The sequence below is a fragment of the Dermacentor albipictus genome, chromosome 1, assembly GCF_038994185.2.
Source record: "Dermacentor albipictus isolate Rhodes 1998 colony chromosome 1, USDA_Dalb.pri_finalv2, whole genome shotgun sequence".
In the NCBI taxonomy this organism is placed as follows: Eukaryota; Metazoa; Arthropoda; class Arachnida; order Ixodida; family Ixodidae; genus Dermacentor; species Dermacentor albipictus.
Genome location: NC_091821.1, coordinates 346403769 through 346421520, shown reverse-complemented (window position 1 = coordinate 346421520; position 17752 = coordinate 346403769). Strand labels below are relative to the sequence as shown.

The 17752-nt window shown below is 43.6% G+C and overlaps 3 protein-coding genes across 4 annotated transcripts in view; 1 reads left to right on the top strand and 2 right to left on the bottom strand.

Annotated features, from left to right (window-relative positions):
- LOC135918251 (uncharacterized) overlaps positions 1 to 2102 on the bottom strand; it is a 13549-nt gene extending 11447 nt beyond the window's left edge. Inside the window, exon 1 of the mRNA XM_065451946.1 lies at positions 2084 to 2102. The gene's annotated coding sequence lies outside the window, so the exon portion shown is untranslated. The remainder of the gene's footprint in view (positions 1 to 2083) is intronic.
- Positions 1670 to 5959, top strand: LOC135918551 (EKC/KEOPS complex subunit TPRKB-like). The gene is made up of 2 exons (XM_065452193.1): positions 1670 to 1819; positions 5368 to 5959. Exon 2 carries the CDS (start codon positions 5379 to 5381, stop codon positions 5898 to 5900), a length of 522 nt encoding a protein of 173 aa, XP_065308265.1. The 5' UTR covers positions 1670 to 1819; positions 5368 to 5378; the 3' UTR covers positions 5901 to 5959.
- On the bottom strand, positions 5908 to 17752 carry LOC135918103 (BTB/POZ domain-containing protein 2-like). Of its 2 annotated transcripts, none has more exons than XM_065451857.2 (6): positions 17605 to 17752; positions 16654 to 16760; positions 13930 to 14097; positions 12670 to 13577; positions 9757 to 9991; positions 5908 to 7590 (listed from the first exon to the last, which is right to left on the bottom strand). In XM_065451857.2, the coding sequence occupies exons 2-6, from the start codon at positions 16726 to 16728 to the stop codon at positions 7432 to 7434; spliced, it is 1545 nt and encodes a 514-aa protein (XP_065307929.1). In that variant the 5' UTR covers positions 16729 to 16760; positions 17605 to 17752; the 3' UTR covers positions 5908 to 7431. The 2 variants fall into 2 exon arrangements, with proteins under 2 accessions (XP_065307929.1, XP_065307862.1); XM_065451790.1 differs by lacking the exon at positions 17605 to 17752 and adding an exon at positions 16964 to 17432.

The following is a 17752-nucleotide window of genomic DNA, read 5'->3' as shown; positions in this document are numbered from 1 at the left end:
CAGAAAAATTTGCAGTACCGCCATGAAGACGAAGCACCGATTGCAATAGCAAATTAGTAGATAGCTGTACAAAGTAAGGATAGTAGTTTCATCGGCCGTATAAACTTGCAAACATTCGCTTACTAACTAAATTAACAATGATAGAATGTGTACGCGCGATTCAACGAGGACATAGAAAGAAAGAGACACACAGAGACAGCGGCGTCTTTGTGAGTCTGCTTCTTTCTACAGCCTTGTTCAGTCGCGCTTACACATTCTATTATGGATTCAAACCAACTAGCCCGTCAACATGTTTTAACTAAGTTAACCAGCACGGTGTCATGTGAGCACACGTAAACATGAACCCATCTTGCTCGATGAGCACAGAAAATTACTGTGAAAATTATGGAGTGAGAAATAGCAGTTTGGGCGTCCATCCTGGTGTTAACAGCGCAAAACGTACAAGGGACACGAGACGATGAAAAGATGGCACCACAAGCACTGTGGTGTCTTCTTGTCTCGTGTCCCTTCTACGTTTTCCGCTGTTAACATCAGGATGGTGTGAGGAATCGCAGCAGCAGCAAGCGAGTTGACCTTCATGCATGTCTCGCTTCAGCGCGAACGAAACGTCGAAAGCACAGCGCATACGAAGCTACCGGCATTACGCGCACTATGCAGACATCGCAGATTGCGTTCAAGATTAGGTTCGCGCGGGCGCGCACTCTAGCCACGTCGCCGATCGCTTTCAAGGCATACGAGCGCCGACAACGCGACCCTACGTCGTCCGCGATTCGCGTGGCCAACGCCGTAGTAGATGCCGCGGTTGTCTCCACTCTGTACGGAGCGGCGGGCGAGGACAACGAGGCACCCTAGCAGCCGCTAGAGAACGCCCCTCCTCCCTCGCCTCACCCCCCTGCCTCGCGCAGGGGGGTCAGGCATCACCCCCCTGCGCGGGGGTGATGCCTCACCATCGTTTATAACTGCACGCATCACGGGCTTTATCCGGGCCGGGTTCCTCGCTCGCGCACGCGAGATTGAACCGCGTTCACCGGTTCACCGTCACACGCGTTCACTCACACAGAACCTCACGACGATGGCGACGCCGACCGTGATATAATCGCTATCGCAGTAAAAGACAGTAGACGGCATCCTAAACTAGTGAACGGCATTCCCTTGCATGGGCGCACTCCGTAGCAATATCCATAATATTCTAGGACAGAAAGGGATGTGTTAACCGACACATTAAAGCACCGGCCACAAATTGGTATGCACTTTAAATAACCAAGTTGAATGCACGGTGACAAATATATAGGTTATGCAAAAATCTCCTAGCTATGCAAAGTTGTGAGCCAAGCATTGAATTACCGTCTAACGATGAGAGGGGATCATTCGATTGACCTATCCTCGTTGTATTAAAATAAAGCAAGCGTCTGGCAGCCGCAAAGAAGCTACGAAGGCAACTGGATGCTGATAAATGAACTCCTGCTGCAATCACCAGCAAGCTGACGCTTAAAAAACTGAACAAGTAGTCGTCTGTCTTTTACACATGCGTCTGAGGCTTCGAACTTGTTTTGGATCTAAACGTATCCACAGGTATCCGTATGTGGTACGTTTAACCAATCAGCGAACAATCAAAGTTCAGAACTGCTTACCAATAACTTATATAAAAGTTTATTTTCACAAAACTGTTTAGACGTGACATGTAAGTTAACGAAAACAAATACATAAACTCCGGCTTCGCGCGGCTTGCTCTGAGGCTTCAATACAGACGTAACAGACGGCTTCTATCCGATGAGCACTGGCGGAGCAGACGAAGAGGTTCTTCGAGAAAGCTAACGAAGTAAGCCACGACTTCGATCGACATGATATATGCTGGAAAATGTTACATTTCTAACCATTACATAAAGTGCTGTGTCAACGTGCGCTTTTTTAAACAGGAGATAACCCACGTATCCACGGCCGTTTGCATTGTGTTGTTCCACTGGTTCTACCTAACCAGCGCTCGATAGATTTCACGAAGCGACCAATCGCAGATGGCCTCAGAATGGACATGTTACTTAAAATAAGCGACTAGTTCCGTAAATCTACTCTTGCACGTTCTCACCCAGCAGTGGCCTATGCTCGTCACTGTTCTCGAGGCGTGTGCCGCTTTTTGCATGCCTCTTTGGTGCCCTTTGAGACGAGTGTCACGTTTCCTGCCTCGCGCAATTTGCGCCACCGCTTAGCCAACAGTGCGCGCCGGGCATCCCTGGCCTCCTTTTGTGCACGTCTATGGTAAAAAAAGCGAGGAGGAGAGAAAGGAAAACAACAATATGTGCCTCTATCCTTCCTCGCTTTTATAAAATGCAAAAGTTATCACCCATCTGCACGCTTATGTGCATGCTCAGCACGCTTATCCGTGTACCTCCCAAGCAGTCAGCGCAGTAACGTGCGTGATTATGCGCGGATTTGGTATGTAGTACTTAATTGATCTGGCATATGGGAAATCGTTATTTTCTACGCGTCTGTTACGCATACACACACAGATACTACAGTTTGTCTGTAGAGCCTTGCGGTTTTTCATCTTCCCGATTTCCGCGCATGACAGGCTACATGTGCTTGACGAGCGTGCACAATTTTAGTCTAGTCCTCGTGCACTGCTACCGCTTCTTGACGACGCCCGCCACCTGCCAGGCGAGTTGCGCACATTCCGAAGGTTCCGTGCGCCGCGCGTATTTTGTCAGAGGCGCGAGAATGCAGAGCTGCCGGCGCTGCGCGCCTTAGAATAGAAAGCGTCGGTTACAGTCTAGCATAGCGTAACCTCGCAGTACTTTGTGCGCGGATCAGCTAGCAGGTGCAAGCTTGCAGTGACTGGTTTGGCGACACATATATTTCTGCTACGGATAAATAGCCTAGTGAATGCGTCACGCAGAGCACGCTTGTGCGGGTTGGTTACCTGTTTGTAACTTCAAAAGACCAACATTGCATTTTACCTTTGCCAAATATGTTTCGAAAGTGCACGACACGCATCAGTACTACGGCTTGGCGATTGGTCAATAAACATTTTGTCTACTCTAGGTGTGCTCTTTTTGGAATTGCAATACAAGATCACGTTTGTGACTCCAGAAAGCTAACAAACATTGCATTTTGTCACTCTCACCTGGTTTGAAAGTGCATGAGATCCATCAGTAGCAATGCTGAGAATTAACATTTGAGCACTTAACATTTGGTGTAGTCTGTTTCCATTCTATTTAAAATTATTATATTGGAAAACACTCATTTAAATCACTTTAGGAAAATGAGGCAGTGCATCTTTGAATTCTGTCTGCATTTTATTGCGTAAATGCATTGCATGCATTGCTCTCCAGCACTATGATTACAGAATGAAAACTGTGCTCCAAGTGCTAGGAGAACACGTGCTCTAGAAGGTAGCTTCTATTTTTGCTAGCGCAACGCCCCCTCCCGTGCCAACAAGCTACAGTGTAGTCCACTAAAAGTGGCCCATACCGTTTATAATTTCTCCGATGCATAAATGTCCGTGCTGACTGTACAAAAGAAAAGCACCCAGAAATTTTCAACGAGATAATCGGCTTCACTATCATAAAAGGGTCAACGGGTTCTAGAGACATTTTCTATCTCGTCGATCAATAGAAATACACGTGTCATACAGCCCTTCTGCCTTTGGCAGCTTTAAGGCAGTTTCTATTTAATATTTGTGAAATCCTTAGTTACAACAGCACAAAGAAGTGCTTATTTTTCTGCCACCACTCCACATTTCACTATGAAGTGTCAAACTAAACACTGCATGGCTGCACACCGAGAAAATGTGGTTTTTGCCTCTTCTTGCTGTAGATGGCACCACACATACGGATTGAAAGTGCAGAGCATGAGGCCTACAGAAACATTCGTGCAATTTTGTTCCCACTTATTGCACTGCACTTTTCATTTACCAGTAAATCACATGCAAGACAATTTATTGTGCAGCAAACATGAGTCTCGTTTTTGTGCATCACATCATGCTGTAATTTTTAGTTTTACAGATTGGGCTAGGTGTTATTTCATGCTGTAACTTCTCAGCGTGAAAATGAAGGACGTAACAGAAGAGGTAAAACATAAACAAGCGCTAACTTCCAACTAAAGGCTTATTTCTGATACAATATAATTTATACATGAAAAGCCTTGCGCGTGAGCCACTTTAATATCGCATAAAGTGACAGAGCCATAAAGGAGAGGTGCCTCGACCTGCACCACTAGTGTATCGCAGGTTGCATAAGGGGACAAAAAACAAACCAGCAAGGACTGCCGCATGTTATGAAGAAGGAAAAAAAATGACAAAGTTCAAGTAATGTGCAAGAATCTGCCAGCCATCGCCTACACATGCGACACTTAGAGAGTGCAATTCCTTGCTTGACAAGGTGATAGACAGCACACTCACACACTGTCTGCATGAGTGCAAAATGACAAGCCCAATTGCCAATTAAGAGTCAGAATGCTCTATGAAGCATTGGTGTCCATTTTGCAGAGTGCAAAAATACTGCAATATATACTTTCCCTCTCTCATGAAGTAACCGATGTGTTGGACAGACTGGGCGTTGCCTAAATTCCCACCTTCGCAAACCCAGCTAAAACATTCATAATGTATTACAAGGATATGTGGTGATGAACTGCAGTAGCTGTGTGTGTAAAGCAGAGTTTGAAAACTGCATCATTCCTATATTCACATGCTGACCAGTGGATGAGAGAAATAGTCAAAAGCTACAGAAATGGCCATTGGAGATCATCAGTGGGCTAGTGTGCCATTATCGCCTTGTCAAGCAAGGAATTGTGCTAAATAGGTGTCGCATGTGTAGGCAATGGCTGACAAATACATTCTGGCATGTTACTTGAACTTTGAAGTTTTTTTTTCATACCGTCAAGCAGTTCTTGTTGGTTTGGCTTTTGTCCCTTTATGCGATTGTAATGGTGGTTCGTGCATATGGCTTCTTATGTATAAATTTTACTTTATCAGAAACAAACCTTTAGTCGGAAGTTTGCATTTCTGCATGTTGTTTCTCTTCTGTTTTGTCCTTCATTTTCGTTCTGCGAAGTTACAGCACCTAATTGTCAATCAGGGAATGGCGATTCACGGCAGTGAATTGCAGTACTGACATTACAAATGTGAAAAATAGGCAGACTTGACGAGCTTCACTATTATCGTGCAAGCCCGCAACTGTGTGCCCCACCAACGCACATTATTTTTGCTGCTTGAGCAGTACAAATTTCTCTTAATCATTAGTGTTAAAAAATGGAAAGCATAAGTATTTCTGGCGCAATCAGATGCCTAAAAATGACAAGGGTGCTACAGTGTCCAGATTTCTCATTCACTGCTAGTAGCCTTACTTGCAAAATCATCAGAGCGTATCTTTTCAGCTTGCAGCTCAATGGAGTTTGTTATGCACAACCGGGAGGGGAAGAGCATGGCATCCATCCTGTTCTTTGGTGACGTGACAAACTGTAGCGAACTCCGGCAGCTGGTGCTAAGTGGAAGCCTGCAAGTGTGTCTCATCAGGGCATCTCTCGTGGCAGACATTTTCCAAGTGCAGTGTGCAGTTGCCAAGGCATTGGCAAATCATTCCAGTGGCCGCATGAAAACAAGAAGCTTGCTCTCCGAGATTCTCTATGTTCTGGGGCCCACTGGCAGCATTGGCGACTCATTACGCCAGATGGGTGCGCAGGACACCGACTCGACAATTGTTGTTGTGCGCCTTGATGACCCAGGAGACAGCAACCTCAAAACACTCATGGAACGCATCAAGGGCCGTCAGCTGCCCTTGGACAATATTCCACAGTTCACCAACTCTCAGGCACTTGCAAAACTTTTCAAGGTGACTGAGGAGGAACTCACCGTGGGCAGCTTACTAGATGCCGTGGTGACACGAATTGCTCTAAAGGATACAGTGTAGGAGTGGGTCAGTTTGATAAAGCATATAATGTACATTTCAGGAAACAAGCAACTTGCAATTGCAGATTTTTTAAAATATTTTTTTAAGGAACAAAGAAGGGAAAGCCCTGCAATAGGTACAGGAGACTAGATGAAAAATATACAAGTGAGCAACTGATACATAAATATGTAGAGTAACAAAGTTTCACTGGGAAGCATGTGCCTGAGTGATAATGCTGCACAATGCTCACCGGTCCATATGCCATGTTCCACACAGAGTTGTTGGGTACAGTCTGTGAAATTAAATTTCAAAACATAACTCAAATAAATAAAAGCAAACACACTACTGTCCAGGTTGTAGTGCTCCTGACAATAACATTGTGGCAAGATTTTTCAAAACCACGTTTAGAGATTCACCCACAGCACATAGCAGCACAACAGTCCTTTGAGTTGGCTTGGTCAGCAGTACTGTCCGAGTTCATCCATCAACAATTCCATGTATATCAATGTGATTACAACTGCACAGAGTGAAACAGCATTTCTATATACATGCACAGCAACACCTGCCAGCACTTATTTCCCACAGGTCCCACTATGCCCAGAGCTAGGGGTGTGTACATATTTAACGACATTCAAACATAATAAATACCATTAACTTCATTATCTTCTCAAAAGAAAAAAAAAAGAAAAACATGGTCACATATATTTCATGTTGCTGAAAATAATGAGAACATGCAAATGCATTTTGTGTTAAAGAACCTTGTATTCTGATGCTCCTCATTCATATTCAGAATTATATAGTGCTGTTTAGGAATCACTAATGAAGTAATGTTGCAGTCAAAAACTAAATCTCTGCTTAAAACTTTTTCATCATTCTCTTAAACATTCCCTATCTTAATGCATGCTGTCAAACACCTGAAACTTTACTTGTGTTTAACAAGCATATAAAATAGCAAGTTAACCTATAACCTCGTAGATTTCAAAGCCAACAAAGCCCACCTTAAGATCGAGTAAAGGGGGGTCAAGGTGCTTTGACGTCTTTCAGTTTAAAGACCAGTGCAACTGTGTTCCCTATCTGAAAAATATTTCAACGTAATTGAAAAGTATGCAAAAACATTAAGTTATATCCAACTAAGTACCATAACTATTCCATTTGATTCGCTTTCGAAAACCAGCATTCACACGCTCCTAACAGTAGGCCTTCTGTCACTGCTTGATGCTCTACACTGCTTGCACACAACTCTTGAGAGGTGGAAAGCAATGCCATTCCATGGTATGGGCACTAATGACTACTGATGGTAACAGTGACAAAAAATCAAAATCTAGACTCACTCACATAACTTGACAAAGGTATGCAGTTCCAATCCTACATATGCAGATCATCCCTACCACAACCAACTCTGCCTCGAGCCAACCAACCTTTGGCTCGAGGTAATACTGAGGCATCCATACAGTTTCCCAATTGTAGTCCTCAGGAACAGATTAAGTTACAACGCTGCTTTGGAGTCTGTCTTAAATGCATCGGCACAGTACTGCCATTCCTGCCAGGTGCACTATGTGAAGAAGATGATCTCTGGAATCTGGCCATCTTCAACAGAGGTGCCATTGTTGTTTCCAGCAGCATAGGTGAACTGGAACGTAACCTTGCTCCCACGAGGGCAGTCGAGCGTTACCTTGCGCAAGCCCTTTGTTCCATAATGAGAGTCTGGTCCCTGCAGGGAGAAGAAGGTTGCTTTGTCATTAGTGTGCCTGGTTAGGCTATCAGTTCGAACATGATGAAAACAGCCCACTGTTTTTCATGGAAGAGATTCACTGAGGTCAGCAAAAAAAGAGGATGAAAAGGCTGACATGTTACGGTACAGTAACTGCACTTTCACAGAGCTATACAGATTTAATGCTCATATCTCAACGTTAACCAACCATTCCTAGCCTTAAACAGTGTAACGCCAAAATTCAACCAGCTGCACGTTAAACAAGGGTCAAAGGCAGACATTTGGCAGAAATACGTCCGGTTTCGAAGAAACACAGAAAGCTGATTGAATTCTAACTAAGAATACTAATGGGCTACCTAACATTCTAAAGACGAGGTGAAGATGCAATGGCAATAAGTTTCTGCAAGGTCACCATTGTGACACTGCACAGTTACATATACATGCCCATGCATGTTCCAGAAGGTTCGATTTTCCCAGTCATTTCATATATACTACAACCATGCCTACCTCCCCACTTCAGAGCAAGTGTTCTGTTAAAATTGACACAGTGTTTGAACACCCTACAGTATTTTCCAGCAGTTCCCCATTTGATGCTACTGTGGCGAAGATGGTGGTTCCTGTGCCATCAGATTCTCATGTGCAGATTATTTGCTTCCACTATGTTCAATGTGTAGTGCCCTGAGCAAAGAATTCGTGTTCTTTTTCAATGGGCTAGGTGTCATTTGGGTTTCCAAGGATAGAATAGTAAGCTCAGAAGCGCCTTGTCCTGTCGTTCCTCTGCATTTCGTCTTTTCATCACATTTTAAAAAGTTCTGAAGTGGGCTCACGGGCAACATCTGCACCTAGACCATGCAAGCTAAGATCTCCCTTGCATGAAGAGGATGCAAATGCAGCACTGCTGAAGGGGAGCATCATCTGACGTTGACCATCGGTCTTTGTTAAAAAACATTAAATTCCGTGGTATTACATCCTAAGACCACAATCTTATTATGAAGTATGCTGTATTGGGGAACTTTGGATTATTTCTGACCACCTGGTGTTCTTCAACATGCACTCAATACATGATACATGAACATTTTTGTATTTTGCCTCCATCAAAATTCGACTGCCGCAGTTGGGTTCGAACCCACAACCTTGATTTATTGTAGTGCTTCTAGCAGCAAAGAAACATAGAAAATACTATGTGAAAAATTTTTTAGCATGTTGGCAATGACTGCTGCTTCTTTCTTTCTCTCTCTCTCTCTCCTTTAATTATTCCTTATTTTTAAAATCACACAGTAATGGTGGGGAACAGACTACTCTCATTCAGTTCATCAGACCTTTTAATTAAAATTAAATTCTGGGGTTATATGTTCCAAAACCACAATATGATTATAAGGCACATCGTAGTGATGGACTCCAGATTAATTTCGTCCACTGGGGGGTTTTGAGCGTGCACCCAATGCACGGTACACAGGTGTTGTTGCATTTCGCCCCCATCGAAGTGCAGCTGCTGCAGCTGGGATTTCGCCCCGCGTCTTCAGGCTTAGCAGCACAATCCCATAGTTACTGCGCCACCATGGTGGGTCATCAGACTTTTTCCTACCAAATATTTGTAGCATGTTGAATAGCACAAATTAAAAGCTTATCATCCAGTACATATGGATATTTTAGTAAACAGAAAGGTGTAATTTGGAAGCACAGATTTTAGAGTTCAGGTCAGAAATACCAGAAATATTTTAAATAACTGAATTTAGAGATAACATTCACTCACAGCAAATAATAATAATAACAAATTCTGGGTTTTATATGCCAAAGCTAAGATCTGATTATGATGCATGCCATAGTGGGGGCCTCCATATTAATTCTGACCACCTAGGATTTTTTTCATGTGCACCTGTGCACCCAATGTAACGTACATGAGCAATTATGCATGCCGCCCCCACACGAATGTGGCTGCTGCGACGAGGATTGAGCCCATGACCCCACGAACCATGCAACCCCATAGCCCCTGAGCTACCGTGGCAGGTTCGCTTAAAGCAAAGTAGCAGGAAAAGAATTGGAATGCTTAAAACGAAGTGCTATGCTTGTGCACTACACTTTTGACAGTATATTATAGTTATGTCAGTTGTACCCACCATATTATGTAGTGCTAGACAGCTAAAAAAAGTGCAAATGTTTACTGACCTTGAGTGTGGCACAAGCTGTGTAGTTGACATTGGGAGTCACTTCCACTGGGCTCTTGAAGAGCACACGAAATCTGGTTGGTGATCCATCGCTATTAAAGCTTGTATCATGTGAGCCAAGCACTTGGCCAGAGCCTGTCTGAATGAGCTGAATGTTGACATCATAGTCCGAAGGGCCATGAATAGACCCATATAATCCATAGCCGAGCACAAAGATCTTCCTGTCCACTGCAAACCTGAGGGAAGGGAAGGTAAACATGATGGTTCAAAGGTCAGTGCACCCAGCCAGCCCTCAAGATTTCTCCACACAATGAATTATACCAGTGTCAAATGGTCGCTTTCAATCGTGGTTGACCTCGATTTGGATCAAAACTCTTTACCGTGATTGGCTCCCTTCCACAGATTGAGCGAAGAAGTCAATTGCAATTGAGAAATCCAATCCGGATCGGGCTCGATTGCAATCAAAAGTGCGTTGTTTGACACCCATATTAAGTCTCAACTTAGATTGTGAGGATAATAATAACTTATATTAAGCCAAATAGATTCAGCTTAAATTTGTCTATACTGAAAGAACTAAATAGGCCTCTTCTATTTGGCCGCACTCTGCTCTAATTTATCAGAACAGCATGTGCTGCCACATGCTTCAGTTTGGCATTGTGTGAGAGACAGTTTAGAAGGAGCCCACAGTCCTCTACCTTAGCTACTTTGGAAGTGCAGACACAGTGTTAACTCTTGGTAGCAGACATGGTGTAGCAATAGCTGATTAGCGGTGCACGGACAGAACTGTCTCACACTTAGGTTACAACAGTCAGTATAGTTTGCATAAGAAAGGGAGTTACAAGTTCGATGTCTCAATAATTATCAGGACACATTGGTAAAGGCTCATCATGTGCTAAATTCCTTTTGTTTGAACAGCTATTCACAGGTGCCAGTTTGATGTTATCATGCAGTACAACCACAACAGAGATCATTGCAATAACAGAAGAAAGCTATTCTTTGCAATCCAACATGCACATTCATTGGAAAGACTTAGCCATTCTTAACAGCCCCACCTGTGACTTCACTCATAAGATGCGCAACCTGGAACACGAAGAAAAAGGATGGGACGAGCACTGTTTGCTCAATTTGGACTGCACTATATTTGTCTCGATTTGCAAGTGCCACAAGGCATACAGCTGCACTTGCACAATGTGATTGTATGTGCCACCACACATGACACTCTCGAGAACTGCTTGAGGGAGTGCAGCCAAATTGCAGAGACCTAATAATTTGTTACCGGCTGCAAGGTCAGGCAAAGTCACCATCTGACAGAGACTGATCTTAGGATCAGTCTTAGATCAGTTGGACAAATTGGATCTTGGGTGAGCATTGCTCTGTGTGTTATCCACTTGCCAGCAGCGTCACCCTCGGGTGCTCACAGACATGGCAATGTGAAACAAGCAGTGCCACTTGGCCTACATTGTAAATTTTCACACCATTTTTTGCTAAACTAGTGGGTAGCAGTGTACTTATATCCAAACTTTTTTGTTTATTGATACAGTCCAACCTGGATATATCGAATCTGAAGAGGAACACAAGAAAGTTTGATACATAAGTAATTCAATATGTAAAATAAAAATTTCAGACAATAATTTTCCAAGGGGATTGTACAGCTGTTCAATGTGTACAATAATTATTTTTATGTGGGTTCGCTATATCCAGGTTCGGCTGGACATTCATTGTTCCAGATATCACGCACATTATTGTAAGTCATGCAAGCCATGATTACATTCAATTTAGCATGCAATGCACAAGCAATAAACCTTGAGCGTGTATACAAAGTACAAATACAATATTTATTTGGTCATTTGGTAGCTCTTACTGTTGAATGTGCTTAGATAACTTTTAATATACTAAGTTAAATTTTTTGTGCCTACCTTTCGGGGGCTATTTTTTTCTACATTCAGAAAAAAGCCCGCAATTAAAATAAAGGGGCTGTGTGCTATGGACTAAACTTATACATGTACTTGCATGGCCTCGTGACACCATATATACGAGATGTTGCCTTAAAGGCATCTGCTCTGTGAGTGGCTTCACATAACATGAATAAAAAGTGCATACATTAATTCCCACTAGCAGGACATTAATGGGTTGCATTTTGTTATTACACAAATTGTTGTGCAGACCTGATTCCAGGTGGGAAGGAAATGTCTAGCACACATTTAGTGACCACACTAAACAGATTATTGCCAGGTTGAGTTTTCATTTATTTTCAAATGCCATGGATTCATTATATCTAATAGATAATGGAATAATTTGTGTCAAGCACTGGCACTACTTATGCCATCACAGGCAACGAGTGCTGGAATTTCAAAGTCCATCGTTATACTTTCATGCTGTTTCTCAATATGCATAGTGTACTGCTACTGGTGAAGGTCTCCTACTAGTACTGATGGAGGTGTAAGCTACGAAATCAGCTGAACATTTCTTGTAACATTATTTTCAAGGAAATGTTCAAAAGAGTGACCTCAAGTTTTTGTACATTCAGAAAAAAGCCCGCAATTAAAATAAAGGGGCTGTGTGCTATGGACTAAACCTATACTTGCATGGCCTTGCAAGTATACTTGCAAGACTGATGGAGGTGTAAGCTACGAATTCAGCTGAACATTTCTTTGTAACATTATTTTCAAGGAAATGTTCAAAAGAGTGACCTCAAGTGTGTTCCAGCTACCCATGTATGCATGTAGAATCATGCTAGAGCATGCTTCTAGATATTAGAATAACATTTAGTTCTTTATCTCTCACGATAAACTTGTTACTACAGATGTCCTATTTTTTGAGTAACACCTCTGACACGTCTGAGTACCACGTCTGTGCATTGGAAGCAACAACTGAGCCAGTGGCTTTACACCAGGCTAAACCAGATGAACCTCACCGTATACGGTCAGATGTTCCAGAGTAGCCCCAACGGCTCTCGGTCTGTTGAAAGCGTGCCACCACCTGTTCTTTGCCCAAGATGCAGCAGCGAGGGCTGTCCGGAAACATGACAGGTGGTTTTGGGTTCACCGTAAGGTGTAGAAACAGGGAGACCAGCTCCCTGTCCGTCAGCAAGCCACTTTGTGCTGGCCCTAGTGCAAACTCCTCGATGCTCATGAGTGGGAAGCGCACTAGAAACAGTGCCCGACCCAGAGCAGCACGCTTGTTGTCCGCAGTGACAGGACGTCCTGTCCTCACACACTCCGCCTCCGCCCAGCGCACAGAAGCAGCAAACAGTTTCACCTCCCGGATACGGAGTGTGTCTCGCTCAAGTACAGCGCACAGGGTGTCCCGGTCAATGTCCACAAAGCCTTCCGCTGCAAGGGCTTCTGCTGTGCACTTGTCAATAGTGTCGAGACAGAGTGCTGCCAGCTGAGGCTCATCAAATAGCCGTGCTTGTGCTAGGAGCAGAAAGGCGTTGTCACTACTCAGCTGTCGCTGTAGAAAGTCAACACAAGCCTTCTCCAGAGCAGGCACTGCATACTTCTTTGCTGTGTAGAGGGTGGTCATGACGGTCTCAGCACCAATCTGTACTTGGTCAGAGTACAGGAACTTGAGTAGGGCCAGGAAAGCAGCAGGTTCCACATCAGGAAGCTCCACCTCTTCCGAATTTGTCGCCAGGGCCCCATTAAACATTGCGTCAAAGACGGCACTTCCTACGGACAGTACAAACTTGTGAGCAGGCAACCGTTGCTGCTGCGCACCCCGGCCAACCAGGAAACGTACGTCACTGAGGATTTCCTTGTTGAATAGAAAAGACAGCCGCTCCTGCACGGTGCTCTTCGAAGCTTGCCAGTTGAACAGCACCTATGTAACCAATGAGACAAAGAGGTTAGCAGTTGTTGGAAGTGTGATCACTTCAACTGCTCACAGTGAAATCCCATGTGCAAAACTAGCATGTTGGGTACATCTGTACCCAACATTCATTAGACAATGTCAATCTCCCATAAGCAATGGTGATTGTTAAATTTGCTATTTGCAATTACAGTGCTAACTTTCACAATATTATAGCACTGATGGTATTGTCTGACAAGCAGATAGAATGGTGCCTATTTCAATTTCACATTCATGTGTTTAGAGTAAACACACTTCTAGTAATGAAAAAGTATTGCAGCACTGTGCTGTAGCCATCAACACCTGGCACAAACTTGGCACTTACTTGGCCACTGTTTGATCCAATAGGCGCCAGTGAATCGTCACCACGTGCTCGCACACCGTTGGTTGTAAGACACTGTGAGGCATCGCTGCCTCGGCGGTTCATTGGTGGTGAAGCATTTGCAGGGCTCTCAACAGCATGTTGGTCACAGCAAGTCCCAAATGATTTGCTCTGTGAAGGGAGGATATCAAAGAATAACGGACATTTTTTCAGCTCTTGTACCAAGCACTCAATTAATTGTAGCAGACAAAATTCAAGCCAAATGAAATGATCATGTAATGATGAGTGATAAAGTAAAAATAAGACAAGTTTATGTCTGCAAAGTTCTAGAATTTCCATGGCACAAATGGAGTGCATTAAACTTTAAAATGTTAAAAGACTGACAGCAGTTACCAGTCAATCAGTGAAATCAGGACTGGCATTCCACAAGCAACTACCAACAGTTGAGCATCTGAGAAGATACGCTCAGTTTGAAAGCCTGACCTGGACATCAGCTATTATTCAGATGCGTTTCTAGAGCAGCCAGTCAGGTAAGGCGAATGGCAAGATATCTAGGTACAAACACCAATTGCTAATGATCTACGAATAATTTCATAGCCCCTGTTCTTTTTACACTGAGCATGTGTATGCAAAATCATGGTTAAGAAATTCACATGAACAAAGGGCCAACCATCATTTCCAGGCAGGTGTGTGTGTGTTAAGGAGCGTTATTTAAACCGTGTCAGAATGTAGAAGACCACTAGCTCAAATTACCATAGCCCCGGAAAACAATGCCTTCACAGAGTAGCTGCTAATCTCATAAACACAATCAGAAATGCACCAAGGAAACTTCTTGTACACCTACATCAAAAAGGTGTCGACACTGTACCAAAAGTAAATAGAGAAAATGAAAAGCAGGCTGCAAAAGTTGATGGCACGCAGTACTTTTACAATATTTCTTGTCATGTGAGCACTGTTACATAACACAAACAGGATTATGTATCGGCATGCACTTGCATGAAAACATGTTTGCTTAAAGAAACACCCATGTCCAAAGGATGCTATTTATAAATAAATATTGTGAAGGAAGGAAACGTGGGATCTGGAAGGCATTCGTAATATGGCAAAATGGAGATACACATATGAGCACACACTGTTCCTGCATGAACAGGAATGCGCACGTCTGTCATCCTGTGCTTTTAGTGTGGTCAACAGTGTTTCTCCCCTAGTGTATCAGGATGCAGGGCCAATTTGGGCCCAATGTAGGGACACACTGGTCCTACATTGGGTAGTGTTGCCTCAACAATGGCCCTGCTCAGCGCTACATAGGTTGTTTACTGTTGCTTGTGCACCATTGAAACAAATAAGCAAACAGGTAATAACACAAGTGGCTGGTTGTCATTGCCTACTGTTTGTCTCTTTCTTTAATGTAAAGTTTACACACTGCTTTGCTTTAGCCATACATACCAACCAGCTCACACGAAGACAATCCTGTAGCCATGGACATGACAAAAATTATTAGAAAGGTCTTAGATTTTGCCTTGTTTAGTTTTCTAGGAGAAGATAACCAAGAGTACCAGAAAACCTTTATTGTGTGTAGATGCAGCCCTAACACATGTGTTTGCAATTTTTTGTGATACTTTGCCCAGAGCTGTTTTAGTGGATTAAGCAACAAAATATGTCTGATGTGCCATTTATGAGCAATGTGATAAAAGGCAAAGGCAGAAAAAAGGGGGAGGAGGAAAATACACTGTGCCGGAGCTGGTTGGAAAGAAATATTATGCAGATCCAATACGCACGTTGGAAATTGCGAAACAAAGCTTTCTTGAAGCGGTTAATTAAATGCTATGAAAGTAAATGTGATGCATACAATTCTCTTTATTTACATCCTGTGCAATGCATAATCTCATGCAATGTTTATGTTTACGCACTGTATAAGTCACAACCTTAATTTCATGCTACGTTTAAGCACTACACCGTGCACAAGCTAAGCTGAAATACAAAACAGTTCATGTGAATGCACACTGCGAGTCATCACCACAGCAATGTCACGAGGACAGAGGCTATGTTTGAGGTTTTCCAGGAAGAATGGTGGGGATAGGTTAAGTGTAGTTCGACATATTGCATCTATTAAGGCTTCTATGCCCCTTGTGTCACAGTGGCACATACCCTTTCTGTGGGATCGGCCAAGAGTGAGCACCTACTTAGTGGCCCGAAAACAGGGTAGGCCAGATATAAGAACTTCAGATAAGGCATCTGTTCATTTTAGAGATAACTGTATATGTGAGCTGACTGACATCATATGTTTTATGTAGCGACTTTTGTTAGATTTTTCACAACAGAGGTACATCTAACTGACGCTCCTTTGTTGGTTGAAGATTCATCCAGTGGCACATCAACAGTTGTCCAATTGCAAGAATGGGGGTAGCCCAAAAGAAGAACATCAAAGAATCCTGCTCAACATTATGTGCTATTCCATTAAGAGGTCAGTGTGCTTTAGAGATACCCATGAGGTGACAATATACGTGCAAGTTTTATGTCATGATATAGTTTGAGTACGCAAAACAGAGGTGCACTCACTGGCACTATTTTGTCAGTCAACACGCAGTGCTACTATAAAGGTCGTCTTGCAGGAGGCTTGCATTCGGTATCCGCCGAGATACTGGCCGACCGACAGACGGACGCGAAACGGTGCTAGGCTAAGCAGGGAAAGCTTCGGTTTAAAAAAGCAGAAATAAACTGCCGTACCTGGCCCGCCTGGCTAGCGGCTGCATCACTTTCACTCGTCATGTTGCTGGGAGTGTCCTCTCCAATACCAGCCATAATGCAGGTTCGATGAGCTTCACACCAGTTTCCTATATGAGAAATAAATAAAGTAGAGGAATCTGGTTAACGTTACAGCTGATGTGCACAAGCGTATCGCTCCAGAAAAGAGACGATGCCAAAAAATGGGTGCATGCGGTCACCCACTATTCGCGCTTTTACATTTGCGTATGATAAATAATGAATCTTGTGTGTGGACGCAATACATGAACGCAATACATTTTATACGCAATACCTTTAACGACAGTGATCACGAACGATGCCGGGCAGTCACATCATTTGAACGATGCATGGAGACTCCATTCTCCAGCTTCCTTTACAAGTAACGGAAGCAATGCTCCAGCAAGGGGAGAAAGGTATCGTCTACAGAACCCGCCGATCGAAGTGATCGCGCAGCAGTCGATAGCCTACATTATCTTGCAAACAAGAGTTTATATGACAAGCCTCTCAACGCTGGTGATGCGGGAAGCAGCTGTGCTAGGTGTTCTGTAGGTTGTGCCTGCCGGTGCAGATGCTGCAACATGTAGCGCAGGCACAGGATGCTGTGGATCCTACGATGCGAGCGATGGGATTGCACAGATAGGAGAGTCGAAAGGATGTTATAGTGGTGTTTGCTCCTGATTGGAATGAGCTTTTGAATTAAACAAAAAATATTCACGGCACAGCATAGCTGGCTTCGGTGATTGCAAGCAGAGTATAAAGCGATACAAGAAATGTATACTATAACGCCTTTAAGATCGGCATCACTTATGCCAATCACGGAGGCCACAAATTGCTGACGCGATTGCGCCACGTGCCGCTAGGTGAAAGCAGCTTCCTCCCTGAAGGCAGCAATTCAACACATTGTCGAACGAACGGTATACATCCATTACGCACCTTATTGTCGTCGTCGCGTTGGTCGTCGCTGCCTCCCGCCTGTACTGTGGCTGCATCGCACATGCAATTTTTTACTTTTGTGTGGATGCCGTGAACAGGGCAGCGTTTATTGTCATCGTTAGAGCAATTGACCACTTGCAGAAGTACG